Source organism: Crocuta crocuta, unplaced genomic scaffold (assembly GCF_008692635.1).
Source record: "Crocuta crocuta isolate KB4526 unplaced genomic scaffold, BGI_CrCroc_1.0 scaffold445, whole genome shotgun sequence".
NCBI classification, from domain to species: domain Eukaryota; kingdom Metazoa; phylum Chordata; class Mammalia; order Carnivora; family Hyaenidae; genus Crocuta; species Crocuta crocuta.
In genome coordinates this window covers 233,000-257,672 of record NW_027530847.1, presented here as the reverse complement: position 1 = coordinate 257,672, position 24,673 = coordinate 233,000, and the positions used below count along the sequence as shown (strand labels likewise).

The 24,673-nt window shown below is 46.0% G+C and overlaps 2 protein-coding genes across 11 annotated transcripts in view; one reads left to right on the top strand and one right to left on the bottom strand.

Annotated features, from left to right (window-relative positions):
* The first annotated feature begins 1,130 nt into the window (after nt 1-1,130).
* Nucleotides 1,131-8,937, top strand: SPAG4 (sperm associated antigen 4). 3 transcript variants are annotated; one of them, XM_077769269.1, is made up of 12 exons: nt 1,131-1,562; nt 2,030-2,134; nt 2,422-2,488; nt 2,706-2,767; nt 2,981-3,024; nt 3,339-3,364; nt 3,486-3,594; nt 3,843-3,918; nt 4,086-4,201; nt 4,507-4,674; nt 5,189-5,278; nt 8,191-8,937. In XM_077769269.1, the coding sequence occupies exons 1-12, from the start codon at nt 1,253-1,255 to the stop codon at nt 8,200-8,202; spliced, it is 1,185 nt and encodes a 394-aa protein (XP_077625395.1). In that variant the 5' UTR covers nt 1,131-1,252; the 3' UTR covers nt 8,203-8,937. The 3 variants fall into 3 exon arrangements, with proteins under 3 accessions (XP_077625395.1, XP_077625394.1, XP_077625396.1); XM_077769268.1 differs by lacking the exon at nt 8,191-8,937 and adding an exon at nt 5,390-5,561; XM_077769270.1 differs by lacking the exons at nt 4,507-4,674; nt 8,191-8,937 and adding an exon at nt 5,390-5,561.
* Nucleotides 6,968-24,673, bottom strand: part of CPNE1 (copine 1) — a 35,172-nt gene continuing 17,466 nt past the window's right edge. For all 8 annotated transcript variants that reach the window (XM_077769261.1, XM_077769263.1, XM_077769259.1 and 5 more), the window contains 15 exons: nt 11,999-12,127; nt 11,720-11,899; nt 11,491-11,565; nt 11,338-11,409; nt 11,125-11,205; nt 10,865-10,954; nt 10,671-10,757; nt 10,443-10,529; nt 10,287-10,346; nt 10,074-10,207; nt 9,915-9,969; nt 9,617-9,668; nt 7,887-8,020; nt 7,502-7,738; nt 6,968-7,302 (listed from right to left, as the gene is read on the bottom strand). In XM_077769261.1, coding sequence (XP_077625387.1) covers nt 7,162-7,302; nt 7,502-7,738; nt 7,887-8,020; nt 9,617-9,668; nt 9,915-9,969; nt 10,074-10,207; nt 10,287-10,346; nt 10,443-10,529; nt 10,671-10,757; nt 10,865-10,954; nt 11,125-11,205; nt 11,338-11,409; nt 11,491-11,565; nt 11,720-11,899; nt 11,999-12,127 — 1,614 coding nt within the window. In that variant the 3' untranslated portion in view covers nt 6,968-7,161. The remainder of the gene's footprint in view (nt 7,303-7,501; nt 7,739-7,886; nt 8,021-9,616; nt 9,669-9,914; nt 9,970-10,073; nt 10,208-10,286; nt 10,347-10,442; nt 10,530-10,670; nt 10,758-10,864; nt 10,955-11,124; nt 11,206-11,337; nt 11,410-11,490; nt 11,566-11,719; nt 11,900-11,998; nt 12,128-24,673) is intronic.

The following is a 24,673-nucleotide window of genomic DNA, read 5'->3' as shown; positions in this document are numbered from 1 at the left end:
CTTTTCTTTTCTTCCTTCCTTCCTTCCTTCCTTCCTTCCTTCCTTCCTTCCTTCCTTCCTCTCTCCTCTCTCTTTTTGCATTGCTTTTCAAAGCGTAATCCTTCATCAGGATCACACATGTGGTTGTTAAAAATGCATATTCCTGGGGCGCCTGGGTGGCTCAGTCGGTTAAGCGTCTGACTTCGGCTCAGGTCATGATCTCATGGTTCGTGGGTTCGGGGCCTGCATCGGGCTCTGTGCTGACAGCTAGCTCGGAGCCTGGAGCCTGATTCAGATTCAGATTCTGTATCCCCCCCTCTCTCTGACCCTCCCCTGCTCATGCTGTAGCTCTCTCTCAGAAATAATACAAAAAAATGCATATTCCTGCACCCACTCAAGAAATGCTAAAGTAGATTCTCAAACTGACCTGGGAACCTGAATTTCTATTCTGTTGCATAGCAGGAGTCTGGGAACTCTGATCTCCTGGCTGTGACTTTCTGTGATTCCTCATTGCATTTTCAATATCTCAGATGGTTGGTCTGAGTGTGGGTATGGTGTTTGGTGCATACTGAAGCCTTACCCCACAGACCCCTGGTGAATATGGGTCTGGGAGAGGGAACCACAGATCCTAAGGTCAGACAAGGATAGCCTGGCCTGACGACAAGGATGAAAAGAGGGACCTGAAGGGTTTGCAGAGCAAAAGAAACTAAATGCTTACTTATATGTGCCCTGGGTGACCTCCTGCACCTCCTTAACATTCATTCATTAGGTCTATCTAGGTCCTGGGATATACACTAGTGAACAAAACAAAAATCCCTGCCTTCATAAACTTTATGTTCTAGTGGGTGTGACAGGCAATGAAGAAATATATAAGTAAGATATATAGCATGTTGGTGATATAAGCTGAGGGGAAAAACAAAGCGGGAAAGGGGATATAAATTTTTTCACGGGAAGTGCAGAAGATGGGGCATTTTGGGCAGTGATGTGATGTAATCACTTGCTTTAACATGGGAAAGAATGAGAGACTGCCAGGCTCCCGGGGACGTCATGACTAGCTCTGTGACGCACCGTTAGGGAGTTCCGTAGAGATCACGGGCTCCTTTATGACGTCAGCAGCCGGATCCAGATACAGGGGAGAGGGTTGGATCCGCCTGGGGGCCCGCCGGCTGCAAGCAGGGTCCGTGAGGTCTCCGCGGCGCACATCGGCTGAAGGAGGGCCTTGGCGGCTGCGGCGGCGACTTTGGCGTCCGTGACAGGGCGCCCCGGGGTCAGGATGCGGCGGAGCCCCCGGCCGGGCTCGGCGGCGTCCTCGCATAAGCACACGCCTAACTTCTACAGCGACAACAGCAATAGCTCACTGAATGCCACCTCGGAGGACAGCAGCGGGCACCGGTCAGCTAGGCCGGGGCCCGGGGAGCCCGAGGGCAGAAGAGCCCGGGGCTCGAGCTGCGGTGAGCCCGCCTTGAGCGCAGGAGTGCCCGGAGGAACCACACGGGCTGGAAGCTCTCGGCAGAAGCCGGCGCCTCGGAGCCACAAAGGGCAGACCGCCTGTGGCGCGGCAACCGTGAGGGGCGGGGCCTCGGGTGCGGGCGGGGTCGAACCCGGGAGAGCTGANTAAATATCCGAGCACCTACTAGGGGGCTGGGCCTGTAGGGTGAAGAGGGGAGGCACCAAATAAAATTCCCTAAGGGGAGGGATCTTGGTTTGATGGACGGTCCTGGGAAGGGGCGGGGAAAATTCTGATTGGACACCACTAAGGAAGCGCGGCCTTGGTGTTAACATAAGTGGCTACCAGCGAAATGGGGCAGCACCAAGACTTGCCTGGGGGCGGGGCCTCCGTTTGTCAGGGGGACCGTTGTCTTGAATGAGCACCCCCCTGAGGGGCGGGGCCTCAGAGTGCTGAGACTTGGGGTGTGCATGCAGTCGGACCAATGCCTGTTTGGGGAGGGGGTACTGCCCAGCTTCTGGGCTGGGAACCTGCGGACTGATCCCTGGGAAAGAGTGGAACTGCCTTGCGCAAGGCCCCAATGGCGCCCTTGGGCTCCCGCAGAACCGGCTGGCTCTCCCGTAGTCTCTGAGGAGCAGTTCGACCTTCTTCCGACCGTGGATCTGAGGCAGGAGATGCCTCCACCGCGCGTGTCCGAGAGCTTCTTGAGTACGGGCCAGGCCAGCCCGGAAACCCTCTGACCCTCCAGCTCCCCTCTCTGCACTCCGGTTCTCATTTCTGAGATCCTGTTCGTTTGAAGTCCCTGGCCCATGTCAGTCTCCAGCCCCTTCCGTGAGCGCGATCCACCTTCTTTGAGCCTGAACTCATTCTCCTTGCCCCTATCTAATTCTCCTAGCCCACTCCCGTCTTCCCGAGCCTCTCCTGAACCTCGAACCCCACGCTTACCGAGCCCTTCTTCACCTCTGCCCACTCTGAGCCCCCTCCCCTCTCCCCAGGCCTGCTGCTCCAGGTGCTGAGCGTGTTGTTGTCCCTGGGAGGAGACGTGCTGGTCATTGTGTACAGGTCAGAGGGAGGGAATCGGGAGCCTCAGGGGCTGCTCTTTGGAGGGGGTCGGGAGCAAAGCAGGACCAGCAGAGACTTGACCCTGACTCAGATCTGGCTGTTGAGTCTGACTCAGATCTGGCTGAGTCGTGTCTGCGGCAGTTGGGTCTAGGACCCTGGCGCGGGAGCTGCTGGGTTCACGAGGGTCTGGGGCCTCAGCCTCCCTCCGGTTCTTCAGGGAGGTCTGTTCCATCCGCTTCCTGCTCACGGCCGTGTCACTGCTGAGCCTCTTTCTGGCAGGTGAGGGGGTGGCGAATCCCCTGGGGGCCCCGCCCTGGATGCTTTGGAGCTAAACTCGGCACATTTTCTCCTATATCCCTCAGCCCCCTCAGCGCCTTCAGCTGCTCACAGTCCCTTTCAGAACCCCCTCAAGCCTGTTCCCTCCTCACTGCCCCTTTATGCCAGAGAAACCCTCTCCCTTGGCTTCCCCTGAGAACACCCCTCTTTCCCCAGCACTCTGGTGGGGGCTGCTGTACCTGGTTCCGCCTTTGGAGAATGTGAGTCAGGGCGTCTGTATCCCAGGGTGGGTGGGTGGCAGAGTATGATCCTGGAGGTTTTGTGGGTCCCCTTGGCTGGTGGGAGGGGAACAAGTGCTGGATATTCCTAAGGAAGGGCTGGGTATAGACAGATCTCTGAAGGATTGTGCCCAGAGGCGGTTGGGGTTCTCTGAGAGGTCCTAGCAGGTCGGGAGGTGGGGGCGGTCTTCAAAAAGAAGGCCCTTTGAGTCCCACTGCTTCCATGGTAAAGAGGGAGAAAGGGGTGGGTGGGGAGCTGAGCAGTGCTGTATTTTATGCCTCCCTCCCTCCAATAGGAACCTAAGGAGATGCTGACTCTAAGGTGAAAGAGGGCACCTGGGGTGGGGAGTTAGGGGGCTCCAAGGTGCTTCTGTGCGGGGCCTTCCGGGAAGCGCCCAGGAGGACCGGGAGCCAACCCCGCGGGGCCGACCTCCCTCCTGCAGAGAGTACCACGAGCGCGTGCACTCCCAAGGGCAGCAGCTGCAGCAGCTCCAGGCCGAGTTGGACAAACTGCACAAGGAGGTGTCCAGCGTTCGCGCAGCCAACAGTGAGGTAAGCCCGGTAGCCTCCTCTTGTCCAGCGCGCCGCCCTGTGGCTCGGGCCACCTCTCAGTCCGGGTCCACCTCGGAAGCCCCCTGAGGACCGGCGCTCCCTGGGTCGGGAGCCATAAACTCCGCCCCGGAGCCTCGACTTCGGGGTTCCTCCCGGGACCCACAGAGTCCATCGCAGAGAACCTAGCCCCAGAACCCTGCCTCCCTGTAAACCTGCCCGCTGGCTCCGTCCCTCCACTCTCTTTTCAGAGAGTGGCCAAGCTCGTATTCCAGAGATTGAATGAAGACTTTGTGAGGAAACCTGACTATGCGCTGAGCTCTGTGGGTAAGACCCAGAGACACTGCGAGAATGAGACTCAGGGACACGGAAGAGACGGAGACCTTGACACAGACCTACGCACACGACCGGTCCAAAGAGACCGCCCTCAGAGACCCTGCCCCAGCTGTCGGTCAGGACTGGGAGCCCTGAATGATTGCTTCTCCCTGCTCCAGGAGCCTCCATCGACCTAGAGAAAACATCACACGACTATGAGGTTGCGAACACTGCCTACTTCTGGAATCGCTTCAGCTTCTGGAACTACGCTCGGCCGCCAACAGTTATCCTGGAGGTGGGCCTGGAACCTGGATCCCAGAACGGGACCAGGGGCGGGACTCTGGGGAAAGGACCCAACAGCTTCCTGGAGGTGGGACCCGGCTGAGCTGAGGGCGTGGCGCTGGGCGGGGCCCTGCCTGGTAGATGCCCGGTCTGGCGGAGCTCGGGACTGGACAGGATCTGGATGGGTATAGACCCGGGGTGGAGGACTGGGCGGGGCCGATGAAGGGGTTGAGCTGAAGGCGGGACCTATCCGAAGATTGGGAAAGGGCCGCAGTCGCTCGGTCCGTGGGTTCTGAAGGTCTACCTGCTCGCCTGCAGCCAGGTGTGTTCCCTGGGAATTGCTGGGCTTTTGAGGGCGACCAGGGCCAGGTCGTGATCCGGCTACCGGGTCGTGTGCAACTGAGTGACATCACCCTGCAGCACCCACCGCCCAGTGTGGCACACACTGGGGGAGCCAACAGCGCCCCTCGCGACTTCGCAGTCTATGTGAGTGAGGCTAAGGCTAAGGAGGTGGGGGGTGGGGTAGGATTTTGCCTAGAAAGCTCCAGTTACGAAAATTGGTGTCACCAAGTCTTCGCTTGCTCATCTACAAAATGGAGATACTACCCACTTGCCTCTCAGGCCTACAGGTTATAAATAATTATAACCATATCCAGACATTAGTTATAGCTTTATTGAGCACTTATTCTGTGCTGAGTTCTTTAAATGGGTCATCTTGCACCCACTCAACAACCTATGGAGTGCTATCATCTCCCTCGTCACTGATGAGTAAATGCTCAGAAAGGCGATCTTATTTGCCAAGGTCGCACAGCTAACAATTGGCCAGACTAAACTTTGCAACCTGGTTTGTTGGAGCCCACATTCCACGCTACACTATCCTAAAGCCAAAAAATAAAGGAGGGTGTGCAGCTTTTGCACACCATAGTAGGTCCTCAGTAAAGTTACTTTCTTCCTCTTCCACCTGTGCCTCACTGTTCCCCACTCACTCTTCACCTACCAGGGCCTCCAGGTTGATGATGAGACTGAAGTTTTCTTGGGGAAATTCACCTTCGATGTGGAGAAATCAGAGATTCAGACTTTCCACTTACAGGTGTGTGTCTCTGGGGGTGAGGGTGCTAAAGGAATGGGACAGTGAGGGAAGATTGGGGAGGAAGGCAGCCCTGGGACTGCAGGCCTTGGCATGATCCATTTGTCTTCCCAGAATGACCCCCCAGCTGCCTTTCCCAAGGTGAAGATCCAGATTCTAAGCAACTGGGGCCACCCCCGTTTCACATGCTTGTATCGAGTCCGAGCCCATGGCATGCGAACTTCAGAGGGGGTAGGGGACAGTGCCACAGGGGAACCCCATTAAACATGTTGATTGTTGGAGTAGAGTACAGGTCTGTGCTTAAAGAAGTTGGAACCATACTGAGGTGTCTCTTGGGGGGATATCTGGTTGCCTTTGGCATATTAGTTGGGGGGTCTACTTTCCAATGTGCCCTCTTATTGGAGGAGTCCAGATCAATACAGTAGCAGCAGCTCATGTTTATGGAGTGCTTGTCACGTGCAAGAGATGGTGTTCTGAACATGCTACACATGGACTAACTAATCCTCACAACCACAGAAGAGGAAACCACTCAGGTCAGGAAACGCTCAAGATCATAGTTAGTGAAGAATAGGGACATAGGATTCAAACCTACCTTCCCCCAAAGGCCACCCACTTTAACTCAGAGCTGCCAGTCAGCTTGAAGCCATGTTTGTGCAGCTCAATTCCTACCCCCAACCTCTGGAAAAGTCTCCTCAACTCCTGCTAGGTGCAGGTGGAAAGGTTAACTGCTCCTTTTCTTTAGATAAACACTCAAAAACTAAGGAGACTTGAGAACCTCTAGGAAGCATCTGGGTTGATGCAGGCCTGGTAGCCCTACTCAGGTTGTCTTTGCTGCTAGGCACAGTACAGGTAGCCTAGTGTTCAATCTATCCTTGCCCTCAGGGAGCCTAGTAGGGGAGAGTGCTCCAGAAACAACAATTTATTTATTGATTCAAGAATTCTTTATTCTAGGAATCCAATTAGAATTGGAAGAATAAAAGATGGAGGAGACAGGCATCAAAAGATTAATGATTAGAAAAGGGGGACCAGCATGGGCAAAAGAATATGCAACACCTTGGGCTTTTTAGGATCCTTCTCAGCGTGTTCATGTTTTGGAAGAATATACAGACTATGAACAGTGGTTACACCTCTAGGAAGTGGAATGCATGAGTGTGAGGGTGAAGCACATATCCACTTGTTTAAAATTTCAGGGTATTACTTTTTTAAAATGTTTTTCTTTTAAGTTTATTTCTTTTGAGACAGAGAGAGAGTGAGCGAGCACGAGCAAACTTGGGAGGGTCAGAGAGAGAAGGAAAAAGAGAGAGAGAATCCCAAGCAGGCTCCAACATGGTCAGCTGGGAGCCCCACATGGGGCAAACTCATGAACCATGAGACCATGACCTGAGCTGAAATCAAGAGTGGGGCACTCCTCAGGGTTATTTATTATCTTTGTAATTTAAATTACTCTACTGAGTGCTCTCAAAGCCTAAGGTTAGAAATATGAACTGCAGGCTAAATATTTGGCTTATATTTGGTCCTTGTATTTTTAAAAATAGTTAATGTCTCTAGTCATCTGGCCAGGAATATCCAATTTATTTGATTAGGGCTATGCTGTCAGAGGTATCCTTAATTCAACAACCCCTAAGGTGGACAAACTGAGGCTCAGAAGAAATAAAGATGGTTAATAGCGGATTCCAACTTAAAAACACGGAGTGGTGGCAAAGCAATGATTTTTATTGAATGAAAGACTCCAGGGGCAAGCAGGAGAGATCAAGAGCAACAATAGCAGGGGCAAATATAAAAATATAAAATGTAAAGTGCAAGCACTGGGCAATGTGTTCAGGGTTGAGTCATATCCTTGGGGGACACGAGGCTGAGGACTAGCCACAGCCAACCCCTAAGGGATTCTAGGCCTGAGGGGCCTGTGCAGGGCCCTTGGCTGGGGGTGGAAGTGGCTTGAATGGGGCCCAACCTTGGGCCTTGAAGTAGGAGACCAGCTGTGAGGGTACCTCTGCGAGCACAGTCTGTGCTAGTGCCTCCCGAGGGGCCTGCCAGGAGAAGAAAGGCAAGGTCAGTGATGGCCCCCAACAGTTTCCCATAGTCTACATTTCATACCAAAGAAAGGATACAAACCCCAACACCCAAACTTGCCCAGACTTAGATGAAAGGGTGAGTATCTCCATTCAGAGAGAAGTGGAGGGGTAAACTCCCAGATCTGTCTGCCCCCCCAAACTTGCCCCCACTCACGTTCTGGAAGCGGCGGTAGGGCACAAACTGCACTATATCACGGGCAGCTGCCTCCCCGGAGCGTGTATGCAGGGGTCCACCATCAGCATCCAGCTGCTCCATGGCCTCGAAGTCAGCACCACCCACACCCACGATGATCACTGACATGGGCAAGTGTGAAGCACGCACCACAGCCTCACGTGTAGCCTCCACATCTGTTACAGCACCATCGGTCAGCAGCAGCAGCACGAAGTATTGCTGGGGATAAGCCATTCATAAACTGAGGCAGACCCTCTAAACATCCCAGCTACACATCCCCACACTGACAAGAATTCCCCTGTTACATAACCCTGAAGGGAGCCCTTGACCAAGATCACCCACCACTACCTCTACTTATGATCCTCACCGAGGCAGTCCTCTGATGTGCAGCCTGGGTTGCAAGCCTGGCCACATGGTTGATGATGGGTGCAAAGTTAGTGGGGCCATAGAGACGAACTTGGGGCAGGGCTTGGCGGTAGGCATCCACAATGCCCTGGATGCCTAGAAAAGGAGGGCAAAAAACAAAGAGACAAACAAAAAAACTTTAAAGACTGAGCCTCTTCAGGGTTCAGTCCTGACTTTACCCCATCCTGGCCAGGGAGATATGGTAACCTGGGTACATTTCATTCAGTCACCCCTATTAACCTTAGGTACTTAACCTTATCCTACAGATGGAAAAATGAAGACCAGAGAGGAAGGGCACTTGCCCTAAATCACAACATGAATTAAAACTAACGGGTCTCCTGAACAAATCTAGGGCAGTTGAGCATCAGATTACAACCCACTTAAAAATGAATTATAATCCATTTCATAAAATAAGAATCTATAGATATTAAATAATTAATGGGAAAGAGGCAGCTCTCAATTTTTTCCCTGACCTCCCACCTCCCCCCGCCATAACTCAGTCCAAGACGCTCTTCCTTAATAAATGTAGAAGTAGTAATTACAAAATCATTTGACAATCATAGAGAAAACTGATTCATGCGAAGATCATCAATGGGTGCCAACACTAGAAAGTCCTAGTTGATGAGTAACTGGATATTTATATAGCTTCAAAGTATCTTCCCAAAAGATATTAATTATAAATAGTGAAGAAACCTGGTAGACTCTACCTGAACCAAGTGATCAAAGTTAACATGACTGGTAATAAGATAAATCAACATCATGGGCCTCCTGACATGATGCACTGAGAAGAACGTCCACCAAAAGTGCCTAATCTGAACCTAACCATAAGGAAATACCAGGTAAACACAAACCACGGGACATTCTGCAAATTATCTAGCCTATAAACTTAAAAAACATTAATTATCATGAAAGACATGAAGAACTCTGGAAGACAAAACAAATGAATGCGTTATGCAATCTGGGATTTCCTTTATGCTGTAAAAGACAACTGGCAAAACTTGAATAAATTCTAGATTGGATAATATTATTGATGTTAATTTCCTGATTTTGGGAAACACACACTTAAGTATTTAGGGATAAAGGGAACAAAGTTGGTGGGGCCTCAGAGGCAAACTTGGGGTAGGACTTATATAGTTTGAGACTATAATTCTCAAACATTTCAGGAAAAAAAATATGTATGGGTCTGGATATATAGATCACTGTAGTTTGTTGTCTATGTTGGGGGAGCCACGAGGTTTGGCCCTTTCTAAACAAAACAGCTTGGGTAAACGTACCCTGAAAAGAGCTGAACTAAGGCTTTCACTGATGCCCAGATAAGCACCAGTGAGCTTCCAGACAAAGATGAAAATAGAGAGCATATGTGTGCAATAGAGAGCAAATATGTGCCAGGCTTACTTCTTCAAACTTTACGTATATCTTTATGGAATACAAGATATTCCTTAAATATTCAATGTCTTGTAATATTTATCCTTTTTATGAAGCCAAAGCACACTGGAACCAAGTCACATGGTTTTAGCAAGAGGGAAGAGAAAGATTTGAAACCTAGATTTGAGTCGAGACCTAGCTCTAAAATCCACTCCTCTGGACAACAGAATCAGATATCTGCCCCTACTACCCCCACATTCGTCTGCACAAGCGTGACCCTCTAGGTGTAGACAGATCTGCCTTATGTTGGAGGCTGGAGGAACTTACCTGTGCAGTAGGGATTATTGGGGTTGAAGTTCAAGGCAAATTCATGGGAGACCTGAGGGCAAGAATGAAAATGAGGTTCTTTCCCCATGGTCGTATTTGTGCAAAGAAAAAGGACACTATGGTATATGCCAAGCATTATATAGGAACCATTTAGTCCTGAGTACTTGTTGTACATATGCCTGTAGGGATACATCCCTGTATCTCCACATAAAGCTGGGTGCCAGACAGCAAATCAATGGCATCCCCCCAAATCAGGACCCTGACACTGAAAATAGAGGAGCTGGGGAGGAGTGCTCACCTGCCAATCAGGGGGCACCTGGGCCCCAAATCCAAATGCTGGGAAGAGCTTGTCCCTGTGGGAAGACACTGAGTTGGAGAAGAGGCAGAGAGGGAACTGTGAGCCCAGAGGCTGAAACATCTGCAGGGAGGGGGACGGGCAAAAGAACAAGTTACTCACGAATCATAGTCCTGAATTACGCTGCCCACACTCCACAGTGCTGTCAGGTACTCGTTGACCCCTGTTGGGCTCAGGTAGTGCAGGGAGTCCGGGGAGGAAGGGTCTCCATTGGAGCCCGTGAAGTCTATACCTACCTGGGAGAAAGGGAGGAGGGAAGCTGAAGACTACTTTGAGCTCCAGATCTGTTCTCTTGCCCTTGATATAGCAACTTACAGTGAAGTTGATTTGACAGCCTCCCATCACATAGTCCAGGAATGAATACTGTGTTTCTACCTGTAGATGAAACCAGGATCATGGCTGGGGTGAAGAAATTGGGATCATGGAGCACAGGGGTCAGAACCTGGGTCACATGGGCTATTATTGTCTCACCTGGCAAATCTTGACACAGACAGTTCCAGAGTTCTTGTAGCTTTTCTTTTTCTGCTGTTTCTCAGGGTGGATGCATTCAAACTCAGCCTGGTGAGGAAAGAAAAACTAGGGTAGGAAACTCTCAGAGCATCAGCCAGAACTGGAGCTGCTCTGCCCTCCATCTCTCTGTCCCTGGGCCTACAGTCCTTTAGGCCCACCACAACACCCCTGAGCTGGGCTGGCACTCACCGGGATTGCTTGTAACTGGGCCAAGCTGGTGTAGAAGGTACCAATGAGATCATGTGAACCATCACTGTCATAGTCTGAGCATCGCACCTGGGGCAGGGGGAAGAAGGGGAGGTGAATATGTGTATATAGTGAGAATAAATCCCTCCCCAGGCTCCCTGCCCCTGCTCAGTCCATTCAGGAGGAAAACTCCTCACCTGGATGGGTGTGTTGGGGTCTCCCCCACAGAAGTGCTGAAGGGGAACAGAGAAGCGCTTCCATGTAGGATTCAAGTTGTTCTTGATTACCTGAAGGTGGAAGTCAAGGCTTCTAGTTAAGTTCTGGGCTGGCATATGGGGAGCTGTCATCCTTCCCTATCCATGTCCAGTCTTGTTCTCCCTGTATTCCAAACCTCGGTAATCACAAGCCCCAGAGATTCTTTCATAACCCACTCCACCCAATCCCAGGGGTCTCACACCTCAGATCTGTATGCCAGGTGCCATTTTCCATCACCCTGACGGAAGAACTCCAAGAACGGATCGGATTTCCCCAGGAAGTCCTGTCAATGCCACAGAGACCCCAGTGTAAGTAAGACTAGAAAGAGATAACTATTTGGCCAGTCCTCACCCTTGCCCCCCATCCCTGTCCCCTTAATTCTCAAATCCCGAAGGTCTCCTCTTTCCAGACACACCTTCTTATCTAGGTTTCTGGCCTCCACTTCCATGGTCACTATACGACTATCCTTCATCTCCTGAGCTGATACCTAGGAAGGGAAGGTAGGAGACTGTATCACCTCATGAATTCCTCTTTGATGTAACTCCCTTCCCCCATAGTTCTTCCTTACCGTGATGGTCCCCTTTCCAGCAGGCTTTCCAGGCTTCAGCATCAAGGGCAGAGTTATTATCTGGCTGGACACAATCTGGGGCAGAGCAGGGTAGGTGGGAGAGCAAAATCTCAGACAGGGTTAGGTCTTCCTTGACCCCACCTCCTCCATGTTCCAGACAGTCTGGGCAGTCTGTTAAGGCTCTTAGTAAACATGTGTCTGAAAGATTTTAATCCCTAGCCCTACATACCTGCCCTAAGGAACACTCAGCCCCTCCTAGGAAGTCATCATCCCCCAGCTCAGGTGTCTTGTTGTCTATGTCATAGATGCCAAATCGGAGCTTCTGTACTGTTTCAAAGTGGTACTCAAGCTGCAGAGTCTTGGAGAACTCGGGGCTCGAACAGTTCCGTACTCGCTCAGTTCGGCCAAGCTGTGGGCAGAGGCCAATTAGTGTAACAGTCATACACTCTTCACCCCCCCAAACAGTTCTAGCCTCCCTTCACAACCTTAAACCCATGGTCCTTCTCACCTCAGCCCAGTTGCCCCCTCCCACATCCTGTAAAAGGACGCAGAGTGGATCAGACTTGGAGCCGATGTCCTTGTCAATGAGGTGGTCACAGGAAATGGACAGCTGAACCAAGGTCACACAGTGGGCCATCTGGGAAAAAAAGGACCTAAGTCAAGCACTGAGGACCCTTTCCCACCCTTCCCTGACTATAGGTCCCAGCTTAGGAAGGCCAGCAGGCTTCACCCAGGCAGGGCTGGGCCTGTATCCAGCTCCATGACACCCATGGAAGAGAAGGTCCTAGAGCCTCCATACTCCCCGAATCCCCTTAGGTGAGCTCCATGGGACAGGGTATGGTGGGTACAACCAGCCCTGGTATGATGGGAAGATGCAGAAAAAGTATACTGGTCTCCATCAACAACTTGGACCCCAAACTAGTCCTTACCCTAAAATCCCTATAAATGTTCCCAAGACCTAGAATCCAACCCTGATCTTCTCAGAGACCAATGAATCTCACTCTGACCCTCTTACTGGACCCAGATCAGATCCTAATCCAAGTTCCAATCCCAACATTGTCTCAAACATGACCATGATCCAGATACCACTCTCCAAAAAGTTTCTTCCTCCAATGATTTTTCACAAACTCTGGGGCCCTGCATCTTGAGATGGTGTTGGGATCCCAACTCAGTCTCCTAGCTTATAGATAATCAGCTGCTCATGTCCAACTCCTCACTACTCCACTGCCACTACCCAGTCCAAGCCATCATCATTTGTCACCGGGTTTATCGCATTAGACTCTTCAACTGGCCTCCCTTATCCTATCCCATCCCTACCTCCACCCCCATCCTCACACCAACAGACTATTCCCAATATGGCAACCAGGGTGATTCTGTTAGAATGTTAAGTCAGGTCATGTAACACCTCTGCCCAAACCCTCTAATGATTTCCTATTACTTACAAAACATCCAAACTCTAGCACATCTACAAGGTCTTGAAAGATCTAGATCTCTCGAACCTAAATTCCTAACACCTCTCTTCCTCGCTCCATTCTGGTCACACAGGTCTGCTCGCCTGCCATTCCTCAAAAAAAGCTGGTTTCTTCCCTCATATTATCCACATGGCTTGTTTCCTCACTCTCTCTAGGTCTTTACTCAAAATCATCTTCTCCATTATGAAGAAAAAGGGTCTCTTTTTCTAGGTACTTAAAATTTCAACCCTACTACTACCAACACATTGCATACTGGTTTCCTGCTTTTTCTCTTCAGCATTTATCAGTGCCTAATATACTACATATAATCTGTTTTCCCCACTAGAATGGAAACTAAGGGAATGTAAATATGAAGGAAGGGATATTTATCTGTTCTGTTCACTGCTGTATCCCAAGCACCTAGATAATAAATATTTGCTGAATGAAATCCAAAAGGCCATCTCCAGCCTCAGCTCCCAGCCCAGCCATCTCCAAACTGGTAATCAAGAAGCACCAAGCTTCTCTAATTCATTCATTTCCTCACCTGAAACACTATATTCTTGCATGGATCACCATGACTCCCAAAGAACCCTTCCTCCTACAGTCCCCATAACAATTATCTTCAGACTTGTTACTTATCCCCGTGTCCTTGCTGACCCAAACATCTGCAGATCATCTGTACCAAAACTGCAGATGAGGTCAGACCTCTCACCCAGCCTCACTCAGCACTCCAGGTTTTCCAGCACTATACCCCAGGATGTCTCCGGCCTTAGCCTCCCCTAAACTGACCCTCAGTCAATTCTTCCCCCAACCTAGCCTATAGTTAATGCTGTTCCCATTTTGGTGCCTTGTGGTCTCCATCTGGAGTACTATTGTCAACCGATGTTGGAATGATTATTACACTTCAGCTTGCATCACAAATTGCCTATGTATTTATATCATCTCAGTCTCTGCTTGAAAGCACCCAATGACGGAAAACCCACAACTCTCCTAATCTGTTTTTTAAAAATATTTTAGAAAGAGACAGAGAGAGAGAAAATCTTAAGTAGGTTCCAAGCTCAGTGTGGAGTCCAATGTGGGGCTCAATCCCACAACACTGGGATCATGGCCTGAGCTAAAATCAAGAGTCAGATGCTCAACCGACTGAGCCATCCAGGTGCCCCTCTCCTAATCCATTTAAATAGTCCTGCTCCATAAAGTCCCACCTGAACCAACAAGTCTGCTGAATCCTCATTTCTACATATTTGGCCTACTTTCCAGTCTAAACTTACACAGGAAAGCCTTATTCCATCTCTCTCTGAGAACCTATCTGACCTGGAAGCAGTGAAACACCCAGCTAAAATCTGGAAAAAGAACCCCAGTTCTTTTGAATGTTGCCCCTAGAAAATGGCTTGTAGACTCTAAGCAGTCTGATCTTCCCTTTGGAAGTTCCCCAAGGACAGACCCAGAGAAAAACGCATACTCCCAAAGGAGTGGGACCACAACTTCCCCAAGTCACAACCTGACTCCATGCTTCTCACATCACACGTTCTCTACACAGAACAGAAACAAATGAAGGATGTTCATTTCACTACTGCTGAGAATAGTAAAACACCTGAGAATAGTAAAAGACCTGAGACAGCTTAAACGTCTATTATGTACTAAGTAAACTATGATACATTAAAACAATGGAATACAGAGCAGCAGCAGGTAAAATACAAGGCAGAACTATATTATATTGGTATTATATGAAAAAACAAAGTCACAAAAAATGGTAACAAAAGTAGGACTCCAGTTTAAACTTCAATTGTATGTGCATATACAATAGATTTGAATATGTTGACAAAATAAATATACACACACATGAAAAAATGGACAACACACCAAAGAAATGAAACTTTTAGATGCACCTCAGAGAAGCAGGATGAAGGTAAGGATTTTACATAGTCTATACACTTCTTATTGTTCCCATATTTTATAGTTTATTTTGTAATTTTTAAAGGGCTTCACTAGTTTTTTTCCCCACTAGTGTTTTTCCCCAAACAACTCAAGTCCTCTTCACTATTCAAAGCCCAAAGCCTCTACCTCTGGTTCAACAAGCCCTACCTAAATTCAGAGTTTTCTTGCCTCCTCTCTGGCTTCTCCTTAGCACTGCCTCGGCTAGTCTTCCTTGACATCAGTTTCCAGAGTCTCCACCTTAATTAGAAGCCCTGCATAGCTGCCTATGGCCCTTAGATTCAGAGCCAAAATCCCTAAAAAGGTCACCTTAAGGCACAACTCCAGAGGGAACATGTACACAGAACGCATTAGTTGTGTAATATGGTGACCCTGCATCCCTAAAGCTTCAACCTTCAAACTGCTTCCCAGTCTGCTCTACCTCCTACCATTTTACCGCTCAACCAAGCAGGAATCCAAAGCTATTTCTGGTTCGTCAAACACACACACACGCCGATACCTCTGACTTTCCTGACTAAAAAATGTCTTGACATCCAAAGTTCTGCTATGACATCATTGCTTTATGAAGCCTTGCCCACAATCCCCAAGTAAAATTTATCATCTCTCCTCTGGATGATTACATGGCTTCCTCATCATCTTCCTGCAAATACACACACGCACACACATTGTGTTTATTAACCAAACAGAAACTAGGTCGTATCATTTTTCTGCTTAAAACTCTGGAATGGCATCACAAACACTCCAAGTCCAAAGTTCTTACCAGGGTCTACAAGGCCCTCCCTGCAAGACCTGACCCTTATCTAACTAATCATCTAGCCACATAAGTATGCTCCAACCAGGTTTTATTTCTGACACACACATACAAATCAATCTCATTCCCTATATCAGAGCTTCTGCACAGTTTTCATTCATATACACCTCAGAAAATAACCTGTATTAGAGTAGGAACCATGTCTGGTTTGCCTATCTCCAGTACCTACAAAAGGGCCTACCCTATGGTCGATATTCAATAAATTAAGTATTAGTGATTTAACAATAAAACTGCCACCAAAAATTTGACTTTTGTCTGTCTACCCTCATATTCTATGGGCTCCTTGGAACTAGGGCTGGGTATTATTTCTGTATCCCTAACATCAGCTGCTTAGTACATAGGACTCATAACCATTTGCTGAATAAATGGTAACGTGCTTTTGCTCAACTCAAACTTTCAGGCCTTGTCCATTTGAACTACTGTCCAGCAGTAAATCTTCTCTATTTGATCTTGTACAACTGAGTTTTAAAATTTAAATGCAGGACTCCTGGAACTCAAAACTAAGTGACAATTTAAAAATGAGCAAAAAATTTGTTCAGATACTTCATAAAAGACAATATATGGATTGGAAATATATAAAGGAAGAGTGACCAACAACTTAATTACCAATTAATCATCAGGGGAATGAAAATTAAAACCACAATGAGATACTATCACATACCCCCCACAATGGCTAGAAGTAGAAAAACTGACAATACCAAAGGTTGGCAAGGATGTGGAAATCTCATACATTGTTAGTGAAAGAATTAAAGAATTAAATATACCACTTTGGAAACAGTTTGGCAGCTTTTTAGAAAACCAAATATACATCTAGTCAAAGAGCAATTCCACTCCTAGATTTTTAACCAAAAGAAAACATTATGTCCACAAAAGATTTCTACAAGAATGTTCATAGCTGCTTTATTTATAATAGCCAAAAGTTTGAAACAGCTTGTGTCCAACAATATGAGAATGAATAAACCATAATATTTATACATGTAAGAGAAAACTACACAGTAACAAAAAGAAACCATTAATATCTGCAACATGGATGAATCTGAAGCATATAATACAGATTCCACTTATAAAGTTTTAAGACAGGTAAAACAAACCTATAATGAAAAAATTCAGAATAGTGGTTATTCCTCCTGTGTCCCCAGGGGAGGGGGAGGGGCAGGGGCAGGTATTAACTGAGAAGAAGAGAACTCTAGAAGGAATGGAAAAGTTCCTTATCTTGATAGGAATGTGAACCACGAATGCATTTTTCATTCTATCTAATGATACACTTAAGATGTATACATCTTACTGTATGTAAATGTTACCAACCTCCCCCCACCACACCTATAATAAATGATGAACTCAAGACATGTTGGAATATTTATGGATGAAGTGTGCTGATACTTGCAATTTCTTTGAAATGCACCAAAAAACTAAAACGGTATGTTGAATAGATAGACACGTGGTAAAACAAATATAGGAACATTTAAGTTGTAGAACTTAAACAGTAGATATATGGATATTTACTGTATAATTTTTTCAACTTTTCTATGTACTCAAAGTTTTCACAATAAAATGTTGAGAAAAAATTTAAGTGGAGGCCTTAAAGTAGAGAGCTACGGGTTTATCCCTGATACTTTGTTGAGAACTACAAAGTATTAACAGTAATTATCTGTGGTGGTGAGGTTACAGGCAACAACTGGAGCTGTGGCCTTTTCCCTCCCTCCAGGGCTTCTCCAAGATCCCAGAGACAGAGAGGCTTATGCTTTGGGGCAGACACTTTGGCAGTGGGACAGGTGCTTCTTCCTGTGCTAGGCCTCAATTTCTGGCAGATAAGAGCATTCTTTCCTAGTCTATTACCATTTCCACCCCTTTCCCCACAGCTGGTCCTGTTCTATCCTTTCTTTCTATCCTTTCTATCCTTTCTTTCCTGACCAGACTAAAACCCCAATCGACCGTGATCCACATGTGCAAATGGGACGGGATTCCATTTCTGAAAGTCAGAGCTTCCTGTGCCACCACAGTTGTTTTTCACAAATCTGCCCCCTTTGCTTCTCATTGGAATTAGCAATTCTTTATAAGCAATTCTTTATAATGTGTAGTTTTCTATCGTTTGAGTCATATTCCCTTTACATTATCTAATGCCTAATGCCTGGGAGGTGTATTCTCTCCCAAGTCCTGTTAATTTCCTTTAAAATCTAGCTCCAAGCCTACCTGTTTGGAAATCTTACATAATTAAAACTTCTAGTTCATGTCACTCTTCTTTCCATATCCTTTGAACAGCTACATTCTTAACCCAGACTCCTTTACTTTTCATCTAGTGCCATTATAATTAATCTCATGGGACTTTCAGCTTCCTTTATAGGACTGAAATTTTATAAAACCTATTAAATATCACATTTAAGTGGGTTAATAAAAGTCAGAAATTTCCTCATTTATTTTTATAAGAGAGTTCTGGCTAATATTCGCCAGGTCTTTGTGCACTCTCTTCTGAACCAGCATATCTTGCCTGGGTGTCTATAACAGTCTCTGCATTTCTTAACTGGTCTCATTACCACTCTCAGTTCAACAAAGTCACAGACGTTCCCAGACTCCAGCCCAACAATACCCAGCTTCTTATAAACTTATCAAAGTGTGCAACTTATTTACTTGCTTATTATCTATTACCTCTAGTAGACTATAAACTCAACAAGGGAAGAAACCAGATCTGTCTTGTTCCTATTCTAGTGACTCACACATAGCAGGTGCTTTGTAAGTATCTGCTGAATTAATACTAGGAAAGGAGTGATAATCCAAGGGATTCAGAAATGACCCAAATCTAGTCCTAGCCTGCTGCTGAAACCATCAAGAAGAAATGAGCTTTCTAGGAACACTCAACACAAGACTAGCTTGTTATTTCTTGTGCCTCCAGCACCCCCAAGCCTTCTATTCTATGCTAGTCAGGAACTGCTAACAGAAACAACTAAGTATACAGCACCAATCTTTTCTTCCTTTGTCTTCTACCACTTGAAGCCTCATTCCCTTGTGTCTCCCCTGTAGGGTGCTTTCCTCTATTGGCGGAAATAAGAAAGAACTGAGTGAGCATTTAATCCAAATCCTTCAATTCAAGGGCAGAGAGGTAAAATGTGATTTAGCTAAGGCCACACACGTGGTTGAACAAAATGAGGGCTGGAACTCAAATATTTCAACTCCTACCTCATCTAGAACTTTGATTTTTTTTTAAAAAATATTTATTTTTGAGAGACAGAGTGTGAGCAGGGGGAGGGGGCTGCAGAGAGAGAGGGGGGACACAAAATCCAAAGCAGGCTCCAGGCTCTGAGCTGTCAGCACAGAGCCCGATGTGGGGCTCAAACTTATAGACTGGGAGATCATGTGCTGAGCCAAAGCCAGATGCTTAACCGACTGAGCCACCCAGGTGCTCCTCTCTCCTCTAGAACTTTGGACTGTAGTCATACACTTCTCTCCTGAAGAACTTTCCTTCTTGTATCCAACAGCAACATGATGTAGTGGGCAAGAGTATGGGTTCTGCAGTTAAGTGACCAGTTTCCAAATAGTGGCCTTACTCCTCTCCCTGGCCACAATGAGATACTACTAATGCACCCACCAGAACGATGTCCTACTTACATAATTTGGGCAAAATACTCTCTAAGCCTCAGGTTCCTTGAGAGTAAAGCAGGGGATATAATCTTTTTCTAAAGATGTATATAATGTATGCAAGGTGCTTATCACATCCTAGAACTATTATTACCAATATTATTACCAATAAATAATAGCCTACCTCTTTTATGTTCTCTTTTTCACAATATTTCCATCACTCAACAACTTTTCACCCTGGACTACTATATTCAATCAACACCACAACTGTATTCTGTCAATGTTTCCAGCTCCTTGACTGTCCATAAAATAACAAACATCTTTAAAACAAACATTACTTCAGGATCTCCTATTTCACACAGCACAGACCTAAGCACAAGCAGCAATTCAAAACACCTTGAGGGAGGCTTGTAGCAGTGTGCTGGAGCAGGTCTGTATGGTTTGTAAGAGGTGAGTGTTAAATATGAACTAATTTTGTAAGCTAATTCGGTAAAGGTTTAAGCCACAGAGATGGGGCAAATCCTATACATCAGGGCTTCCCTTCCCTCAGCTAGCCCCTTTACCATTGTTAATAGGGAATCCCACTCTGCCAATGGGGAGTAACCTGTCTTTTTTTTGTATGGCATCCCCTTCCCTGCCTTGGAGATTCTAACTGCTCTTCATAAATACAAGAACAGATCTGTTCTCCTGGATCCACCTGGATCCATTCAGTGCCAGTTGAGCTGAAACTCACTGGTTCTTCATGCTCAGGAACTACACTGCCCTCTTCCCTTCCCAAAACCCTATCAAAGAAAGAAACCAGATTTCAATCCCATTTCCAGGCTTCAAAGAGGAAGAATAGAGCACCAAAATGTCTCGGCAGGATCATTCCAACAAACCAAAGCTATGCTCACACTCCTGTTGCCTACCTGGCATGCTGGAGCAGCTCAAATGCTAGATCAAGTCCTGAAAGCCAATCAGGAAATTCTCCACAGGCTTCCAATGGGCAGAACATCACCCATGTAATACTCTTTTTCCTTCAGATTGAAAAGACAAACTATGCCCACCACCACTGTTCCTTTCCTTCTCTGCCTCAACAAGGGACATGGATACAGTAGACAAGTTTTTCTTTAACTCCTGCTTCTCCCTCTATAACACAGAGATTCCCCAAATTTAAATTAGCAGCCCCAAAGTCAGCCTCACAGGTCACAAACTGAACAAAATATCTAAATTCTTATTATAAAACGACACATTCTTTATTCATACATATGACTGACTATAGGCTACTAAAATTGTGTTTACGTAATGTTAAGCAATAATTTGGTTTAGATTCATGTAATACTAAGAAGTCTGGTTGTCACTGTATTTGGCAATACTATAAAGCTTAAGATGTGAATGTCACACAAAAAGTGAAAAGGGGGAAAATATGGTACAGCAAACAGTCACAGGGTTTCCCATCCTGCTATATTTTGTGACAGTCAAAACAGTTTGGAAGTCAAACTACATCAGCATCCCCAAAAGACTTATCCAAAGTTGAATAAATACAAATGGTGTTCAACTCTTCAAAGAGAACTTAGCTTGAGGAGTGAATTCGATAAGGGGAAAGAAGCAAACTGTGAAGAACACATAGCCTTCAAGCAAGATTGGACTGTACTGGTGGGAGTTTTCCTCTGCCCTAAGACTCTGAATGTGTTTACACAAAGCCTCCACCTGTCTAACTCAAAATAAACAGAGTACTGGAGCAAGGCCAGAGTCCTTTCCCCAGCAGGCTCAAGACCCCTGACAGAAAGGTGCTGCCAGTGGCCCCTCACATCTTCTTCCAAAAGTAAGGGACAGAAACTGGTTAAAGGAGTCATGCAGGCAGCTTATGACTGAATATTATCTGCTCGCCCTTAACTATTAATGAAACTTTGAGCAAGTTACTTTGCTCCTCTTCCCCTAGATTTCCCCCAATTGTAGGATGGGGATAATAACAATAGTGCCAACTTTACAGGGTTGTTTTGAGGATTAAATGAGGCCAACTATGGAAAGCACTCCCTGCCTGACACTAACACAGTAAGTGCCCAATAACATGTTAACTGATCCTCTTCTCAGCGCTCATAAATGGATCCTTTTGTGGTATCATCTAACTTGGCGGTTCATGGGACAACCAAGAAAAATGTCTCTAGTCCACCTGCCCTAGAGGACTTAACTGGCAGGAATGAAGACCCTCCTTACTTTCCTCTCCTAATGAAAATTTCAAGCTGCAGTGTGAGACTGCTGGCACACTCAGAAAAAGCAGCAGAGCCGTAACCAGACCAAATTTTTGAGTTCCACTGGCCTTTTTTTAGTTTAAGGTTCAAATTACCTACAAACTTCCAGAAACAGAAAGGCTGGGTCCACAGACTCACAGAAGCTTGAAACTGGGCATAATCAGATTATCTAGCTTAATCACATTTTCTAAAACACTAAGGCCAGAGAAAGGAAATGATTAGCCCTGGAACACACCAACAACTGATGAGCCACAACCGAACTGCCCAAGAATGTGATTTCTATTCCATCCATTTTAGCAACAGCTCACACCTTGTAATCCAGTCCAATCTGAAATCCATCTGGCCACTCCACATGAGCAGTGAGGCTCATGTGGTCTCTGCCCATGACCTGTACCAATTAGACTTATACACTGATGGAACATAATTCTGCATCTACTGCATGTTCTATTTGTACATCAGGACAGGAAGACAGGAACTGGACTCAACATTTATAGGACTTATCAAAGAAGTAAACTTTAAATAACAAGGACAAATTCTGCAAGGTATAACTCAACTCAGGAAAATGTGACTTCTACAAAAATTTACATAGAACACCTACTAGGCAGCCAATTTTGCCCCCAGCCTGCCCTGCTGGAATCTACATTCCTTTAATCTACCTTCTTTTAACGAGACTCCTGCCTTTTATCTGCAGAGTGTAAAAGACAACAGTACTAGACCACCTTCCCAAGCATCTCCAGGGCAAGGGTGTTGACAAGAGTGTGTGCATTTCCAGTGTGCAATGTGAAGTATGGCATACAAGAGCCGAGTGAACAGCAGCAGACCGGCGCCTTGGAAAAAGAAACCTACCAACTGTTCATAATGCAAGCACCCGTTACTGGAATAAATCCACTTGGGATGCACAGGTCTTAAAAATGGGCTGTCCTTCCGAATTTGTATGTTAGGGAAGTTAGGAAATAAAAGAGAGGAACTGAACAATAAGGAAACTGCATTACAGACACACAATGATCTGCCCACTTGCCACTGTAGATGAGGGTACAGGGCGGGGTGGGGTGGGGAGAAGGGAAAAGATTCTAGATCTGCTGCTGGATTCTGGTGCAGGATTAATAAGTTTATAATACCTAATTAGTGAAAAAGGTTAACTGTAGTCCATGAAAATGGTAACTGAGGCAAATAAACTGCCTCAAAAACACTTGCCAACATAAAAAGGAAGGGAAAAGGTTAGGAGGAACACAACAAAATTCAAATACTCAAAAGTAAACAAACAGCTAAAAGATACAGCACAGCTAAGAGCAAAATGACAGGGGTAACTTTTCTTATATTCTAAATCTGTACTGTCCAAAAGGATGGCCTCCTACCCACAAATGGATATTGAGCACCTGAAATATACTCAGTTCAAATCACAATGTACTATAAAATATATATTAAAAATTTGTCTTAAAAAAACCCCCAATTTTTATAGACAGCGTATAACTCCGTATACAATGAAATGGTAACATTTCAGGATATACAGAGTTAAATAAAATGTATTATTAACTTCATTTTTTTTAACCTTTTTTGTGGCTACTAGAAAAATTTAAATAGCGTAAGTGATTCTTATTTCTATTGGACAGTTTTGCCTATCATAGGGAATCTCCAAAGATCAGACATGGAAGAGTAAATTCTGTTGCTCTGTGAACCTAGAATTGTTCAATACAGTAGTCACTAGCCACATGTGGCTTATTAAATTTAACCGTAGCTACTACAGGAGTACCTAGGTGACTCAGTTGGTTAAGTGTTCAACTCTTGATTTCAGCTCAGGTCATGATCTCACAGTTTGTGGGATCAAGTCCCATGTCTGGCTCTGCACTGTCAGTGGAGCCTACTTGGGATTCTCTCTCCCTCTCTCTGCCCCTCCTCTGCTCATGAGCACTCTCTCTCTCTCAAAATAAACTATTGGACAATGCTGGTCTGGAATAACAAGAACAAAGTGGACACTTCATACAGAAAAGCTAAAACTATCAAATCAATGTAAAACTAGAAAATGAATGAATGTCCAATAGTCAACTATATATAATTGGTTAAACTGATGGGGGAATTCACTTCAATTCTGAATTCACTTAATTCTGAATCATTTATGGCCATCTGTTTATAAGACGTGGTATAGGGCAGCTAGTCAAAAGATCATTAAAAAGATAAAAGGATTCTATTATCCCCCTACTAGGTCAGGACACCCCTACTACCAACCCTTACCTGCCTGCCTTACCACTCATCTCAGTAACACCACTCAGACTACACTGTTATGGAACAACTTTAAGGGCTTCCAGGACAAATACCATTTTAGGTAGTGTCATTGTGTTCCTTCACACAATTATTTCATTTTATTAAACTAAAATTATGTCTCCAAGAACCTTGGTTACAGATCATGCCTTCCCTCAGCTTACACACAAGGCTTCCATTACACTTGTCCTGTCTGACCATTTAGAAACTGGCCAGGAAACCCTTTATTCAGTTCCTGTGGGACAGGAGTGTACCCTGGACATGCACACGTACAATGGAGCACTTACTTGTATAATTTAAAGCCTTAGGTGTTTAAGAACAGGCATCTTATTTTGCTTCATTTTCTACCACATCATGGAAGTACTGGGTGCATAACACTGCTCAAAAAATTTAGTTAGCATGGGTTACTACTAGGGCTAAGCTGATTATCCACGTGAAATTGTCTTAGAAGCTTGGAGGCAAAAGACATTTCCAATTCCAACCTGTCAATTCAATGATCATCGAAGCAAAGATAACTGGAAGCATCTACTTCACAAAGTAAGAGCTGCATTAGTCTTTCCACTTTAGCCCGATTTACAGCAGAGGGACCCTGCTGGTCCCATAGGCCTACACCACAGAAGGGAGTTCTGTATAAAGGACAGAACCATCTCTGTTCAGCAACACCATATGTGGGGGAGTGTGGTGGAGGATGGCATTAACTCACTTCCAAGTGGAACAAAAGGAAAATGAAATCAGCAGCAGCATCGGTTAGTATGATTAGGACCCCTTAAGTAGCTGAATTTCTTTATCCTTAAGGCTTCCTCACTCTGCAAAGACTAACAAGGTGACTTATTGGTAGCACAGTGCGGTGGTTACATATGGTATGGAACACAAATGCTTAAATGACAAATGACTAATGACTAATGAAGAATGGTGAGTGAACTAACATC